An 18,213-nucleotide genomic window follows, 5' to 3' on the forward strand; every position below is an offset into this window, starting at 1 on the left:
TTGTTTTCTTTTGTTTGTTATTTTCGGTTTGGGTGTCTTGCGTCTGTTGCTAGGCCCCATCTGTGACTAGTCTGCCCTCCTGGGCCCGTGTGTGTTTCACCTTCAGTTTTCACACGTTCCAGGCTTGGTTAAGGTGCCTTGTTGTGTCCATTGGGGATGCATTATTTGTCGTGATCTGTATGTGTGTTATCACCTCTGTCCATAATTGCTAATTGGTTAGCCCTGTGGGCTCAGACCTAACTGGTGGGGCCCTTCTATGTTGTCTCATTATTGTCTTTCTTTTCTTTTCTGGCAGAACTGGGGACATCCAGCAGGGAGGCTTGACACCTGATGGTGGGCATTTGTGTCTCTGTTCCACCCTCATTTGCAGTGTAGTGTCACCGGGGTGTGCAGTGTGTGTGTAGCCACGTGTGGTCCTTCTGACCCTCCTTCCAGACAAGGTCTCCCTCTGGTAAGCTCCGCTCCTGCTCATTTTAGTTTATTTTGTGTCCATGTTGGTGTTTGTGTTGTCTTCAGTATCTGTTATCAGTACAATATTCCTCTGTGTCCAACTGGGTGTTTAGCCCCACTAATTAAAGTGTAACCTATAATACAAATAAAATAAAGAGTATATACAATTTTAATAGAACCCTGTCTCTGCTTCATCCTTGCACGAACCTGTGTGCCTTGGTGTGTATTATACGGGAAGCTGGTTGTATTTGGTTGTATCTGGGTTTTAGTTCCAACCCAGGCTAATTTCCTACATAGAGATCAGACCTCCAGTAGGTGGCGTAGTCGACACAAAGCTCCAATCATTACCCTGGCTCCTCTACATAAACATTAGGTTGACGGAGAAGGTAGCAGAGTTAGAAGCACGCATCCACACCTTATGAGATTAAAGCTAGTGAAAGGTTTATCGAGTCTTTTTCGGTACCGGGTGCGTCAGTTAGCCTTTCCCCTAACTCAACCCCGATAGAGCCTTCGCAGCAAGGCGAGTGGGATACGGTTAGGGAAAACAGACGTAAGCGTAAGCCCCCGGTGCACCTCCAACCCTCGGTTCACGTTTCAAACAGCTTCTCCTCAGTAACGCGAAGAGCCGTGATTATTAGCGATTCTGTTCTTAGAAACATGAAAGTAGAGACGCCAACGACCGTAGTCAATTGCATTCCTGGAGCCAGAGCGACCCACATAGAAGCCAATTTGAGAGTGCTGGCAAAAAATAAAGGTAAAAGTAAATACTCTAAACTTGTCATTCACGTCGGCGCTAATGATGTCCGCAAGAGACATTCAGAAATAACAATTAACAAGTTAACAATTAAGTCGGTGTGCAGGATCGCAAAACAAATGTTGGAGTCAGTAATTTTCTCTGGCCCCATCCCCATGCGGCGCGGTGATGAGATCTATAGCAGATTAACGTCACTTAATCGTTGGTTGTCTGAGTGGTGCCCCTCTAACAACGTGGGTTTTATAGATAATTGGCACAAGTTTTGGGGGAGGCCTGGTCTTTTAAAACGAGATGGCATCCACCCCTCAAGGGAGGGTGCAGCTATCATCTCTAGAAACCTGGATCATAGTCTGAATTCCTCTAAACCTTGATTTATCAGGGCCGAGGCCAGGCAGCAGACTTTCTGTCCTACTCAGATGTCTGCTTTTTCCCTTGAACCACCACTTAAACCCATTCCCATAGAGACAGTCTCTGTTCCCTGACTCTCAGTCCCAAACTTCTTTAAAACATCTAGTATGGGCATTTGGGCTTATAATCTGATAAAAATTAAATTCGACAAGCCTGAAAGTAGTATTACCAGACAAATGGTCCTTAAGATTGGGTTAATAAATATTAGGTTGTTACAACCTAAAGCTGTGTTAGTAAATGAATTGATTACTGATCACCAATTTGATATCTTATGCCTGACTGAAACTTGGTTTACACCTAATAACTTTATTGCTCTTAATGAATCAACTCCTCCCAGTTACAGTAATCGCCAGGTCCCTCAACCTACTGGCAGAGGTGGCGGTGTTGCTGCTGTACACAGCTCCAAACCCTGCCACTTTTAAACCACATATGGAGCAGACGTTAACCAGGTAGAAATTATGCCACACAATCCCGTGTTATTAGACCACTATCTCATCTCTTTCAATTTACCGTATAATAATATGTGCTTCACATACTCGGAGCCCAAATTTTCTTCTAGACGCACATTTTCATCTTTTACAGCTAATGCCTTTATAGCTCCCTACATCATACAGCCTGTACAATAAACTCTCCTCTAGCCTATGTTCAAACCCTAGTTTAACTGAAATTAATCAATTCGCAGACAGCATCGACTCTGCTTTACATAAAACTCGTTGCTCGGATGCCGTTGCTCCCATTAAAAGGAAGAAAATCAGACAAAAAGCTAGCGCCTTGGTACAATGACCATACCCACGCTCTCAAACAAGATACGCGAAAACTCGAAAGAAAATGGCGCTCCACCAAATTACAAATTTTTTCCTGGCGTGGAAGGAAAGTCTCCTAACCTATAAGCATGCCCTCATAAGCTGCCAGATCCAAATATTTCTCTACCCTTATTGAGAAAAATAAGGACAGTCCTAGGTATCTCTTTAGCACTATAGCCAGATTAGCTAAGAGTCCTGCATCAGTTGATCCTAAGATGCCAGCAATTTGTAGTAGCGGTGAACTTCTTTGATAGTAAAATCATAAAGATAAGAGACACAATACAAAAATCCTCATCAACTTCTGGTTCCTGCCTGGCCAGTCCCGTTCCAGATTATGTAGGCATGTCTATTAGGCCCGCCTCGCGCTTTGACTCTTTTATATTTGGCGACTTTTCTTCTCTTCTCAATTCATCTAATAACTCTACCAGCCAACTTGACCCCATACCAACTGGCTTCCTAAAACAGCTACTACCTGCAATTGGCACACCGCTATTAAATCTTATCAACACCTCCCTTATGTCTGGACACGTACCTCAGTCGTTCAAAGTAGCAGTTATCAAGCCTATTCTGAAGAAGCCTAATCTTGATCCCAATGACTTGTCAAACTACAGGCCCGTTTTGAATCTTCCATTTCTCTCAAAAATCCTGGAAAAAGCAGTATCAAAGCCACTCTGTGCATTTTTACACTCTAACAACATTTTGGAAGTTTTATCAGTCTGGGTTTAGACAATATCAGTTTGTGTCCATTAACAATGAATCTTCTGCTCATTCCAGAGTAAAATATGGTATACTTCAAGGATCCCTGCTTGGACCTCTGCTCTTCTCGTTATACATGTTGTCTCTCGGCGTTATCATCCATAAACATGACATTAGCTTCCACTGTTACGGGGATGATACTCAGCTATACATATCTGTCAAACCTGATGTCCCTCTGAATATATCAAACATGGAGGCCTGTCTAACAGATGTAAACAATTGGACGGCCCGAAATGTTCTCCTCCTTAACAATTTTCTCCTCCTTAACTGAATTATTGGTTGTTGGCCAAAATTCAATCAGGAGCAAATTCACTCATTTTACACTAGACCTTGATGGTGTCATAGCTGCACTTGAGGCCTCAAGTGCAGCTATCAAAGACCTTGGTGTTATTGATCCTGAGCTCTCTTTTGAAACTCATATAACTCTATAACTATATAACACCTCTAGGACAGCCTTCTTTCATTTGAGAAATATAGCCAAAATCAGGAAAATTATATCAATTAATGACGCTGAAAAGCTAATCCACGCCTTACATCCAACTTAGACTACTGTAATGCCCTCTTGTCGAGATGTGCAAATGTCTCATTAAAACCCCTTCACTGGTACAAAATGCAGCTGCTCGTATCTAAACTAGAACTAAACGCTTTGAGCACGTTACCCCAGTTCTAGTTTCTCTCCATTGGCTAATTGGCTAAATAATTACTATAATCTAAATTACAGTAATAAAACAAAGGGTAAAGAACATTGCATTGTGCTAACCTGTGCTGAGTTACATAATGTCCTGTATTGCCCTTTTGTCAGGATGCACATACGCTTCCCTAAAGCCCCTTCAATAGGTTCAAAATGCAGCTGCTCATATTCTACCCAGAACAAATCACTCTGAGCACATCACCCCAGTATTAGCCTCTCTCTATTGGCTACCTATCAAATACCGCATTGATTTCAAAATACTTCTCCGTATATTTAAAGCTTTAAATGGGCTTTCCCCTCCGTACCTTAAGGACCTTCTTCGCCCATATACTCCAAAACAAACTCTACATTCCCAAAGCGCAGGACTTCTCATTGTTCCAAGAGTGGGTAAAAGTACTATAGGCGATAGAGCCTTTTCCTATCGAGCCCCTCTATTGTGGAACAATTTACCCACCTGCCTTTAAGTCTAGGCTAAAAACTTTGAAAATTTGAAATCTTTATTTCAAATCTTTTAGTTGGGGGACACGGCACGGTGCTGGAATTGATCATATAGTCTCTGGTGGCCTAAGTGGTCATTGCTGTCACTACATCATCACCTGGTTTCTCTGTGTTCAGCTGATCTGGCTGTGGTCTAGTGTTGACTGCCTTAGGGTCACCCTCATGATCGTACTGGCCCCTTGCCTCTCGTCCCCTAGGTATGCTGCCATTGTGCTTATCTGCTGGGATTTTTCCTTATTGCACACATTCCCCCCTCTGTTCCCCCCTTGCCTTTATGCCTTTATGTTTCCATTCCTGCAATTAACATTCACTAATCACTGTTCTCGACTTGTTTGCTGTCCCTGCTCCAGGCTCCTGCCTGGAGCTGTAGCTCAAGTGTCACATCTCGATTTCCAGTCCAACTACCTCGCCACCCCGCCTATCAAGCCAAGAGTGTGCCAAGAACCAGACATTCTAGGATACATTTTATAATTACTGTGTTGTTAATTACTACTGTCTATCAAATTCAAATGTCTTAAAGTACATTGTACAACTCTCTGTAATCTCTATTCTCTGTAATTCTATCTGCCCAGTGCCGGCCAGAAGCAGATGGGCTCCTCCTCTGAGTCAGGTTCTGCTCAAGGTTTCTTCCTGTAAATTAGGGAGCTTTTCTATGCCACTGTTGCCTTAGGCTTGCTCTCAGGGGGTCTCAGGCCTGGGAACAATGTAAAGCTGCTTTGTGACAACTTGTGTTGTACAAAGCGCTATACAAATAAAATTGAATTGAATTTAGGGGACACGTGACCACTAGCCTGCACATACAATCTGTCTGAGTCATTGGTGCATGTGAGACAGCCCCGCTGAGCAAGACACATTAGCCTACAGTACAATATGGTATTTTTCTTAATAATAATGCTGTGTATGTGTTCTTACTGAATATTTAATACTCCCAGCTGATGCCTTGTTGTCAAATGAACGTAGGGGATGGAACCAGAGCTCTTCTTCCCATCTTTCAAAGCCACCCTCCTTGCACTTTGCAGACTGTAATAATACCCCCTCCCCCCACTCACCACCACCAGGAAAATGAAGTCATATCCAAGACAGATTCCTGTTGGCCCTGACCCCTTGTGCCCGGTCTGACAATATTAGATCGGACATACACTGAATTGTGCAAGCAGCATGTTGCATTAAAGCATTATGAAATGGGAATTGGGTGCTGGGAATCAAACTGTGGTATTCATCACCAGGGGCGGTGATATTACCATATCAGTAAAATATTCAGACCTCTTTACCAGGTTGCGGTGTTCAAAGACTTCTGTCCTAACCTCATCAGACAAAATATATCCACTGTGTATTCAGGACTGCCTAGGCCATGAAACTCAGATCAGATCTTATAGAAAACCAACTGAAAAAAAAAAACTGAATGAAGTTTAGCCTGTGGGGCTGTTACAGTGCCAATTTTCCCTCTGGCAAAATCAATTTCAAAGATGTTGACAGAGAAATGCCAGCTCTTAGCTCTACTCTTTAGGTGTTGTTTTATAACATTCTGAAAGCAACATTATTGTCCATGTCTGACTGATATGAATAACCAAATTAAAAATAAACCATTTACCAAAGGTAGCTAGCTCCCTTTGATGATGGATTTATTTATTTATGGAAAGACCTGTAACCAACCTTACCTTCTGGGCTGTAATTTGCTGAACACATGTGACAGATGCCATATTTTCAAAACTGCATAATATCCTGGTAATACATGAAAACTGAGTATTATGAGATTCATCAACTAAATGTAAAAGACGAGATAGCTGCAAAAGCATACCATGCTAAATGCACCATCCACCTGCACTATCACACAGAGCTAACTACACCAGCACACAGTGCCAGCTGCACAAGTAGCTAGCAGTTAGCATTACCACCAGTACTATCCCCACTATCACGCAGATCAAACAACTCCATCATATGAGATACAGCACCAGTCAAAACTTTAGACACACCTAATGATAATGGGAAACATGCATTCAAAGACATTTGATCTAAAGACTTATGCATAAATGCTTGAAATTAGTCTCTTTGACAAATATAAATAGTGAAGTTGACGCCTATGTATGAATTTCTTTCTGAAAAAAAAAAGTGTAAGAAATATTTTTGGCTGCTTTGAAGAATCTAAAATATAAGATAGTTTTGAGTTGTTTAACACTTTTTTGGTCATTGCATAATTCCAATTGTGTTAATGCATAGTTTCAATGTCTTACTATTTTCCACATTTTAGAATAATAGTTAAGTAAAGCAAAACCCTTCTATGAGTAGTTGTGTCCAAACTTTTAACTGGTACTATATCTGCACTAATACAGAGAGCTAACCACTAAATATTTGGAAATAAAGGTGGAGTCCCTAAAGGTGAAAGGTCAGGGGTGAATGACCATTAGGATAAGCAGGAAAGAGTAGGCTGCAAGTCCAAGGAGACCATCAATGAGATGCTGAACAAAACCAGCAATGTAGGTTTTTGTACTGCACTGGACTGATACTGTACTACACTGTATTCCATTGATGCTGTGTTGACACTATATTGCACTACACTGATACTGCAATATACTGTAATCATACTGCACTCTACTATACAGATACTGTGTTGCACTTTACTGATACTATACTGATACCTCACTGCTGTGTTGATACTGATGTAATTCATATGTATATGAGTGTAATAATAAGCTGGAAATAGCAGTGCCTAAGGCAAGCTCTCTAAACATATCTACAAATGGCAAGGCTCTCTTCTACTTTGTATGAAATAATTGTATACTGTGTTCCTGTGCATTTTCAGGGCCTGGAGCTATGATGCTCCTGATGTAAGATTAAAGGCAATGTTTGACCCCCAGACTAATCCCAGCAAGCTTCTTTGTGTAGAAAGATCAGTTTAGGGTTGAACTAGTTGCCATCTGAATGGAAGCTTTCATCTGGCACCAGTGTGTAATCTCTGTCAGGTCAAAGTTTGAACTAAATTCCAGCCTTAATCTTCAGTCCTATGGAAAAGATGCAGAGTAACACTAACATGCTGTATTGTTGCAAAGGATTCCAGCATGTGTGTGGCTGTGTGTGCAGTATGTGTGTGTGTGTGTGTGTGTGTGTGTGTGTGTGTGTGTGTGTGTGTGTGTGTGTGTGTGTGTGTGTGTGTGTGTGTATGTGAGAATGTGAGCATGTGTGCATGCAAGCGAGAATGCATATGTGCATGAGGAGGGTGGACAGTTTGCAGGCTGCTCAATTTCACAAAGATCCAGTTTTCTTTTTCTTCCTCTTCTTCTTATAATCCTTTGTCTACTCTAATGTTAAGCAGGATAATTAAGATTGTATACTTGAGGTTATGGCTCATTGTGTCCCTGTCATTGGTGCATAGGCTGGTTTCCTTTGTTTTGTTTTTTTGTATTTTTAAATAAATTATTGTTTTAACCTTTTGTTCCTTTTGGGCTCATTAATGAGATAAGTGTCAGCCAGCTTCTCTGCATGAATACTGTGTGGCAGTTTGATGGTACATAAAAACAGAGATCATCTTTATAATGTGACTGAGGAAACAGTCTGATGTGGTGGATTCATGTCTCATTTAATTTTTTACAATAGTTTATCTTTCACAGAAAACTCTGCATTCACATTACATCCCAACTTTCCAAGCATACCTCATTTCTCACATTACAGCTAATCTTTCATAATATACCTTATCTTTCCCAAACTATTTGATCTTTCACAGTGTACCTAAACTTTGTCACATTTACCCCATTTTTTCACAGTATACTTCAAAATCCACATACAGCTGATGACTCACACAGTACTCTGTGAAAATGACCACTGAATCTATATATGGGAACCCTTAAGAGTAAATTTCCAAGTCATAATAATCTCAGAATTTATCTGAGCCTGAAACAGAATGCACTGGAGAGAAATAATTAAACCATTATGTAAGTTTTCATATTCCACATCATACTGCTGTCTGTTCAGCAACAGCACAAATATGGATGATCAAACATTTACAGAAAGCCACTAAAATATAACGGCTTGATTGATGTCCATAAATAATCTTTTTAAGGTCATTCACAACGGCTTGTCAATATCATATTCCTAAATCCCTGGGGACTATATTTACCATGCCAGAAACCCATCACAAATTCCACAACCGTCACAGCTTCTGTATCATGAAAACCTTATATTCATGTCAGAACACATTAAATTAAGATTTGCCATTCATTTCACAGACATGCAGAAGCATCTGAAGACATGCAGAAGCATCTGATGAGTGAAAATATTGACTGTGTAAACAGTATTAATAAGTCAAGAGACAAGATCATGACAGTAACATGACCGCATTTTACTCACTGAATAACTGTGAAGACTCCGAGTTCACTGTCACAAAGAGCCATCTCTGGCCTGTGCTTTGGTCTCTGGAACTCTGCTGACCAGTCCCACAGGTGAAAGCGTTTCACTTATTCTACTGTTGATCCTGCGTTTTTTTGGGCTCAGTGCTCTTTGCTAGGACAGGGTGCTTGCTGCTGGTCAGAACTGCTCTGGATGAACTGCTGTCAGCAGCTGAGGCAGCCAGGACAAGCGCCCGCGGGGGTGAGAGCTTGACTAATGAAACATCACATTCCAGGCCAATGCCTCTGCAGACAAGAAAGGGATCAATGCTGCACAGCTGCGCTCCAAAGCCTGCTAAATCCAGCACTCCGACCAGCACAGAGTGCAGGGGAGAAGTAAAAACACAGAATCCACTCAGTCAGCAGTTTCCCCGCAACTCCACATTCAGCCACTTCAGACACGTGGCTAAATCCCAAAGGAAATGTATGAACAGCCCTCTCAAGCACACTTGGATCACCCTCTAGAAACCATGTACCTGTCAGTGCTTGGCACACCATTGAGGGTCTTTTTTCGAAGTTTTCATCCAGACAGCTCACAGAGTGTTAGTTGTAGGAGGCCAGTGATGATGACTTTGTATCCTGTGACTGGCAGAGTGTGGGTATCACCAAATTTCCATCATGCTGATGGGATAGTCAAAGTCCTGAAGACCAGAAAATATCATTTTAAGACTGTAAACACAGCCATTATCATTCTAGAAATCTGTATTGATACTGTATACATTTTATCCCCTGAGTACTGTCCCAAAGATGTATGACTTCCTTTGCATCTCTCAGATGAACTCTACACTTCAATAGTCAACCTGTCAGCCATTTTGCTACGACTGTGTGGTGGAACATATCTTTCTGTACAAAAAACTACAAGTACGTTACCAATATATGTATGACACAAACACTTCCTTAAGTTTGGCCAGTAGACACACTAGCCTGGAACTCTCCCCTGCCTGATGGGTAAAGCTAAGCAGAGCTGGGTTTGGTTAGCTCTTAAATGTGAAAACTGGAAAAACCAGGTTGCTGCTGGATATGTTGTTGGTGGGCCAGAAGGAGGCAGTCTTTCCTAGGAACCTGATAGGGGAACTACCACTCAGTACAGTCATGCGATGTGCTACAGGAGATGCCTACTTTTGTAAGAAATGTTAAGGTCATGACTCTCCCTGGTCACTAAAAATCCCGTAACACTTGGGACTAGGTGGTTCCCTGGTGTCCCAGTTAAATTCCCAGTCAGTGTCCTTCAATGTGGCCATCTAATAATTCCCCACTTTAATAGCTAAATAAATCACTCCACCTCAGCTTATGTGGAGTGAGTGTTCTGGTGCAAAATGGCTGCTGTACATCACCCAGGAGGGGCTACACATAAAGGTAATCCATTATTTTTAATGAGAAATTAGGTCATGTAGGACAAATATGGCAAGTCACAATGTATGTGTGTGTGTGTGTGACAGAGAGATTCTATATGTATGAGATGCTTTACATCCCCCTTTACATACCCTTCAGGACCTCTCCTTCAACCTCTCCTACAGTGTAGATTCTACAGGCTTTTTCACCAATAGCACTACTACTGTCAAATGCCTTAGTGTAATGTTTGAAAACCAACTGTCCTTCCCTCAGGTTGCAGCAGTGAGTCAGATGTGCACATTCTCTTTGTACAACATCCAAAGGATCCACCCCTACCTCACTATTTATTCTGTGTAGCTCCCCAGTTCAGGCCCTGGTTCTGTCACGCCTGCACTACTGTAACTCCCTCCTTGCTTGTCTTCCTGCCTATGCCATCAAACCCCTGCAACTAATCCAGAATGTAACTGTAGTCATCACACCCTTCCTCACCTCACTTCACTTCACACAGTGAATGGGACAGCCCCCTCATATCTATCGGTCTTGAAACCTTATGTACTGCCAAGATCACAACGCTCTGCAACCATGCAACAACGGACTGTCTCATCCCATCCTTCCTCTCAGACACAATGTCTGTCTGTGCTGGTCCCCCAGTAGTGGAATGAACTTCCCACTGGGGTCAGGATTGAGGAATCACTGGCCATATTCTGACACAGACTGAACACTCACCTCTACAGACTGCATTTCAGTTCCACCTCAATCCCCTCCTAACACCTGCTTTTTGGGTTCTGCGTTCTAGTGACTGATGTGTCATATATTTGGCTTCTGTTGCCTAGTCAGAAGTTAACTTGTGGTAGGGCTTGAATGCTGTTATGCTCACATTCACTGGTCTGGGATTCACTGGTATTGTTAGCCTGGTCTGACAATGTTACTCATTCAACTTGAATGGATATACCTCTGTTCTTTCATCTTGGAAGTCGCTCTGGACAAGAGTGTCTGCTAAATGAATGTAATGTAATGTAAGGGTGAGAGAGGGTGTGTGAGTGTATGAGTGGACATGTGTCTGTGATTTTTTGTGTGAGGGTGGGTGTGAGAAAGTGAGTGAGTGTGTGTGTTTGAGAGTGCAGTAGGCTGATTGCCTCACCACATCATGTTGAGGTGACAGCAGCATGAAGCAGTGCCTTAGGCTGCAGTTTTAATTGTGTTTTAATCAGAAGGTTCCAAAGCATTCCTGTTACTGTGAAATGCCTCACCAGAAAGAGCGAAGAGAGGAGCTGGAGACACTGCTTTAACTTGTATGGAATTTTTCTGCTTTGACGGTCCAGTAACAATGAGCACTAGCTCATCTTTCATTGAGTCTCTTTTTGTACCATTTTTGTCCTGGTGAAAAGCAAGCAGTATTACATTTAATTTCTCATAATTCATAATAATAAGCACTACATGATGGTTTGTGTATGCTCCAAAGCATGAAGTAGTGTTCCTCTGAACTAGTGTTGTCAGAGTGACAGGGCAAGTTCACCTCAGTGGATTCTGCAGTAGAACTCAGTCCCAGCCGAATGCAAATTTTTAATTGCTGCAGCTTATGTGTTGCTACCAGGAGTGACGAAGGGAGACTGCCAGATGTTGAAGGCCAAGATGCCAGAGCATAAGCTGCCATCGTCGGGCCGCCGATTCATTTGGAGGGGGTGGATTGTAGCCTGTGAGACTAATTGGTGCAGAGCTTCCTTAATGTCTGTTTCTCTCTCTTTCTCTCTCGCTATGGTACGTCACTAATTGGGCGGGGAATGGGAATCGATTAAGACAACGGGGGTCATAGGAGCAGGCATATGTATAGACATCTGGGGTCCTAAGACCGGAAGCGTTTCACTGCTGCCAGCTCAGTGTGTGTGTGTGTAGCAGCGTCTTGGGTGATGAGTCCGGTGTTGGGCATTTGTTGTGGAACGCGTGTGGGTGAACAGATGCCAGCTAAGCTGCTTTGAGTCGTCTTCACCAGTGGCGTTTTGAGCGGTGCAAGTGAGCTACGGCAGAGTGGTACGAAGTTCATTCAATGTGTAATAAGGTACGCTATCAGACACACCAGTTGTATTAATTTGTTTCTGTTTGTTTTGTTTATAATGTGGTGTGCTTGTCTTCCATCAGCATTTTGCTGGGTAATGTGGCTGCCGGTGGAGGTGTAAATATCTTTGAGCATATCCTTTAACCATACACTGTTAACTTTACACTGCAACAAGTATGCTTTGAACTATGCAGACAGTTATTTGTGGTATATTGTTGGGTGTAGAGTTTTTTTTGCTGCCTACGTCTTATAAACTTTGTATATTATGTTTTGCTGGTGTGTTAGGCCTACTAGCACTTAAAACTATTCATCCTATTTCTAGTGAAACCTTATTGCCACTTTGTGCCTGTGAGTTTATGCTAAGCCTAAGACTGCTTTATTATGAGATCATGTCAAGTTCTGAATTGATGTATGTATCATGTGTGGTGAACTGCAAGAACTTAATGTTTTGTTTATTTGTTTTATAGACTGATGCAGCTACACTGTGCCGCTAGCTGCTGTTCTCTATAGCTTATCAATTACTCTGAGAGGTTTTTATGTCTTGCGTGGCTGCTGCTCTTAATAGTGTGAACCGTAATTTTGTATTCAGTTTCCGTCTAGCCTGTTGGCTGTATGTTGTATGTGTAATGTGGTACTGAATGTATTGTGAGCAACAGGTTAGAGGGTTTTTCCTTTTTTTCTCTCTTTTCTTGGTTTTCTTCTCCCTTTTCTCCTGTAGCCAGCCTCGGTATTGGTCGAGCCATGGTAGTGTGTGGGAGACTACTGGATAGCGGGTTTCCTTAAAAACATATTCACCGAGTGACAGGGGTTTGCAGAGCTGTGTAGTTTGAACTCTTGGCGTGTATTGCTTAAAGGGTTGTCTGACTTTATTCAGGCATGGTATCGAGACCTTAGCCTTTTGTTAGTGTTTCATCTCTCGGTGGCTTGACTAGTACAAGCACCAATGGCTTAGTAATTCCTTTTTCTTATTTATTTATTGACCAACCAAAGCCACTCAACTTCTAAGCTATTTAATACAGATTGTATTTTTATACTTTTCTAAAACCTGTTCTTGTACAATTCTTTGGGACAGAGCTCCCCTTGCTCTGACAATCACACCACACTAATCTATCTTAAGGGGTGGCGTAGTCCGTTGTACACTAGAGGGCGCTACACTCCTCTTTGGCATCATGGTCAAAGTTGCAGTTTGGTACCCCGTAGACCCGGGTTCAAGGCCGGGTGGGGTGACTGCTCTCGCCCTTCGCTACAAATGGTGTCAGCAGTGGGATGGCTTGCCGCGAGGCCATTGGAGACGTGCCCAGTGTATGAGCCGTATGAGGGACCCCCAGGTTAGGTTGACCCCTGGTGTGAGGGACCCCAGAGATGGGTGAAGCACAGTGTGAAGGACCCCAGAGATGGGTGAAGCACTGGTGAGTGGGGCACCCTGGGATGGGAGAAATACGGCATGGGAATGCATGAGGGACGCCTCAGTGCATGAAGCGCATGGGCGCACTTCCCAAAGGGGAGAGCAGTGTAACAGAGTGCTGTCACTACGGTTGAGTATGTGCTCTGACTACCATACCAATGAGCCTGGCTCTTTGGCATCGTGGTCAAAGTTACATTTTGGTACCCCATAGACCCGGGTTTGAGGCCGGGTGTGGTGACTGCTCTCGCCCTTCGCTACATATGTAATATGCTCTTTGAAAACTCTCAGAAAAACAAAATTCAGATTTCTCATAAAAAGCTAACCACTCAACATGTTTATGAGACTTTATTATAGAATAGCAGGAGTATCTTTAGAATATATGGGATTTTGTCATTCTTTAGGGCTACATTCTAATGAAAGAACCCTCAACTAATGGTATTGCCCTGGCCCAAGACAGATTATGCTGAACAGATGTTATGCATGAAAAGAAACTGAAGTCTTCTATTAGTCATGAAGTTAAACATGGAAATTAGGATAAATGTCCTGTTATCTCACCTAATTGAGACTCTGGAATGAGAGCGAGGTCACCATCATTAGACAGAGATGTCAAAGAAAGAGGAAAGGGCTGAAGATTTGTTTTTTCCTGAAATGATCAAACTTTAATTTCAGTGTTTATTTATATCAAACAATTTTCAAATACAGCCCAAAATAATCTCTGAGCTCTCAGATCAGTTAAGTAGTGAAGTCAGTAAACCCAAGCACTTCCTTCTTTATGTCAGAAATATTTAACAGGACCAAATTCAGTCATGTGGACGTGACACAAGTCCTGGGGCTAAAGACCACAGTGGCCTGGTTTCTTCACATGGCAGAGAGATAGAGAAAATCAGAGAGATATAAACATCATCAAAACTCACTAGATGCTCAAGTCATCTTACTAAAACTGATAGAGAAACTGCAGACCTTTAAATCAAAGGAAATTGTGGGCCTGACAGCAAGAGCACAGAGATGCCGAAATACAACAGCCTTAAGATACAGGAGGCCCCCTTCAACCTTGTCCTTAAAGCTGCATGCTTTCCTGTGATCTGGGGTGAATGTTATGGTACACCAGTGTAAAAAGTGGAGACAAATTTTACCCCAACAAATACTGAGGCATTTCTATGAGCATTAATCTGCAAAAAAAAACATGGCTACTTGGTAGATTATACAGCATTTGACACAAGCTTGAAGGATTACCTCTACACCAAAACAGAATTAATAGTGGTGTATGGGGTAAAGTCTAGCCTTTACATCTTAAAGGTGTACAGAAAATGATTGTGGTGTGAATTTGAAACAAAATAATACAGTTCTTCACTCAGGGGCATGGCCCAAATCAGGGATTCAGTCCTACATTTCAGTTCAACATCTACATGGATATGGAGCAGTCTGCAGCCCGAGGATTCATGCCACATCACAAAGAAATTCAATTCCTCAATGACCCGATTTTTTATCATCCCACAGAGCAGAGCCTGCAGCAAAGCCTAGCAGTGCTAGAGCAGTACTGTTATACCTGGGCACTGGCAGTTAATCTGGATTGGACCAGCGTGATAGTTCTTCTTCCTTGTCTCCAGACCGCCAGATGGCGCAGTTTAGACTGTGTGAAACCCCTTGTGTATAGCCACATCTCTTGCCAAGAACTTATACCCAAGTTGTCTCCTTGTGACTCATGACGTGACATAGATGATATATTGCAGCGTTCATGTCAATCAGTGCCTTTCGCTTTCTCACCTTTGCTCAGAATGGATCATTGCTAGTGCTACTCTACTGTGGTTGTGAAACAGCTACCTTCGGAGGATATCTCCAACAGCTGGCTACCACAGCTAACTTTCGCTTCGACATTGAACTGCTTCGAATTCTTATGGACTTGCTAGTTTGCTGTGAGACTTAACGGGTAAGTATACTCGAGTGCTGCAGACCCACCTCTCCGGTCTAGCACTAAGTGAGCTAGTATGCCTGAACTACGGGCGATGCCCAGCCCCCGGCATCGTTACCTTGTCTAAACACTCCACTGCACACCGCATGTGCTAGCACCCAGCCCCCGACACAGCATGGCACAAGTTTTAATCATCGCCCTTTCCCTGGCGTGAGTACAACAGCTGAGTGTTAAATAAAATAGAATGCTGTAGACCCACCACACCGGTCTAACGCTATTACCACTAGGTGAACTTACTAGCACCCAGCCCCCGGTGCAGCACAATAGTTTCAAACCAACGTCCTTCCCCCAGCGTGGCTACACTACGCTATAACTGCGCCCTTTCCCCAGCGCTGCTCAACAATAAACCGGAGCGTTTTTCTCGCAGGACACAAACACTGAGTGTGAGACGCTCAGTTCCCAGCACTGAAGCACTCGGTTTACATCACATACGCTCGCGTTAATTATATTATACAATTTCTGTATTATATAGCCTAACGTGGATTGCCAGACAGTGTTGCGTGCTCATCCCCCAGCACCACACTTATAGTACATTGCATAACGTATTGTTACGCTGCGGTTTACACAAGAATGGCCTGGTGTGTTCTGTGCGGTGCACCCATGGAGTTGGATGACCCACATGACCACTGCCCCAGTTGCTTGGGGATTGATCACCTCAGACAAGCTATGTCTGACCCCTGTGTGCATTGTAGTCAGCTCACTATACAACAGCGGCAGGCACGACTAGCAGGGCTTGGTGGAAATGAGGACTGCCTCCTTTCCTCTCCACCTGTTCAGGAGCATGGAACTAAATGCCCAGCGGCATCACAGCCCCCCTTGAAGACAAAAAAGCCCAAACGCTCACACGATCTGACACATAGGGTGGATGAGCTTATTGAGAGTGTCACACAGATAAAAGAGTTACTTCTGAATATGCAGCCGCAATTTTTGTTGCAACTGGGTTCTCAGAGAAGTGATGAGATCTCCCTGCCTGTATCACAGCCAGACCCACCTACCTCCCTCCTGGACAGGGAGGCGGATGTTGTTTCTCTTGCTGCTACTGATACGCTGTTTCCCCTGGACACAGATGACCCTTCACTTCCAGAGGATCATGCAGCTTTTGACTCTTCTGCAACAGAGAGTGGCAGGGAGTCAGAGGATGAAGTGGAGCTTTCAGCGGTCAGCACCACTCTTGACAGGAGCCATTCGGATGGCTCTAGTAAAGCTTAATCTGGAACCTCTGCCCCAGGCAATGGTACAGACAAACCGCCTCTGCTGCCTATCCACACGCAGCAGTGATCTGTTTGTTCCTGACTGTGAGGACTTCATAAAGATGTTCACTGAGGCATTAAAGGAGGCGAATACTAGCAGAATGGACCACCCAACTAGGCTGTTGGCATCCATGGCTGAACCAGGCTCTGCAGGCTTGGGCCCTATGCCACCGGTGGAATCAGCGGTGGTTTCCCTCATTGTCTCACCTGACGAGGCTCTTCACGCTGACCTGCGGTGCCCCAGCCCTGAATGCAGGCATACTGACAACCTAGTGTGCAGAGCTTATAATACACAGGCAATGATGGGACAGGTCCTGAACACCATGGCCCATGTCCTACTTGCTCTGCAGACATTGCTGCAGCTGTCATCAGACATGAAAGCTTCTGAGTTGGTTGACACAGCACTTCAAGGCGTGAGAGCGCTGGCTAAACAATATGGAAAATCTATGGGATGTCTAATTCAAGCCCGCAGACAGATTTGGGTCGCACAGTCCCCCCTTCCAGACGCTGCTAGGAATGTGTTGCGCCAGCTTCCTTTGGCCCCTGGCCAGGTGTTTGGCCCAACAGCGCAGGAGGCTCTAAATTGCCACCAGCTTGCTTCGGAAACACGCTCTCAGCATGTGAAACCACGAGTTGTTTTCAAGCGTCCCCATCCACTGCCACCACCTACGTTCATGGCGTCCCCTCCTACTGCCGCCATACACCGGCAGCCAGCCAACAACCGCAGAGGAGACAGGCGGAGCATGGGTTTGCTCCACGTGTAGTGCGTGGCAGGCCCACCCCCTCCTTTCCTAGGGCCGAGCAAGCTGCCCAGGGCCGCCCCCCCAAGGCTACACACCACACACAGATGTGAGACTGATGGTGCATGGCCGGCGGCAGGGTGATTCACTCCTCAATAGCTGGAGTATTGGGCCTCTGCAACATCAAATCCATGGGTCCTTGACACCCTGGCAAATGGCTGTCGCCTCCAATTTCGCCGCCGGCCCCCTCTGAACTCCGGGCTATGCCCCACACGTGCGTCAAGCCCGGAAATGCGCTCCGTGCTTCTCTCAGAGATACAGTCACTCTTACACAAGGATGCTATCGAGGAGATAGACCCTCAGACACAACGAGGCGTGTTCTCCACTTACTTCGTTGTGCCCAAGAAAGATGACGGGCTTCGACCTATAGTAGACCTGCATTGTCTGAACAGTTACTTCAAGCAGCTGCCCTTTCGTATGCTGCGCACATCAGACGTCCTCCATTCAGTGGAACCAGGAAACTGGTTCATTACAGTAGACCTGAGGGATGCTTACTTTCATATACCCATTGCCCCCCAGCACCGTCTCTTTCTTCATTTTCATTTCAAAGGCCAATCATTCCAGTTCAAGGTGCTACCCTTTGGGCTATCCCTGGCCCCCCGGGTATTTATCAAATGCATACGCGAGGCCCTGGCCCCCTTACACTGCAAGGGCATCCGTGTTCT

At 44.0% G+C, this 18,213-nt stretch overlaps 1 protein-coding gene across 1 annotated transcript in view; it reads right to left on the bottom strand.

Moving 5' to 3' along the window:
- The window catches only part of LOC118786060 (FERM and PDZ domain-containing protein 4-like), an 81,972-nt gene extending 73,219 nt beyond the window's left edge, over positions 1 to 8,753 (bottom strand). Inside the window, exon 1 of the mRNA XM_036541091.1 lies at positions 8,702 to 8,753. Coding sequence (XP_036396984.1) covers positions 8,702 to 8,745 — 44 coding nt within the window. The 5' untranslated portion in view covers positions 8,746 to 8,753. The remainder of the gene's footprint in view (positions 1 to 8,701) is intronic.
- Positions 8,754 to 18,213: the final 9,460 nt, after the last annotated feature.

This window comes from Megalops cyprinoides, chromosome 11 (genome assembly GCF_013368585.1).
Source record: "Megalops cyprinoides isolate fMegCyp1 chromosome 11, fMegCyp1.pri, whole genome shotgun sequence".
NCBI lineage: Eukaryota > Metazoa > Chordata > Actinopteri > Elopiformes > Megalopidae > Megalops > Megalops cyprinoides.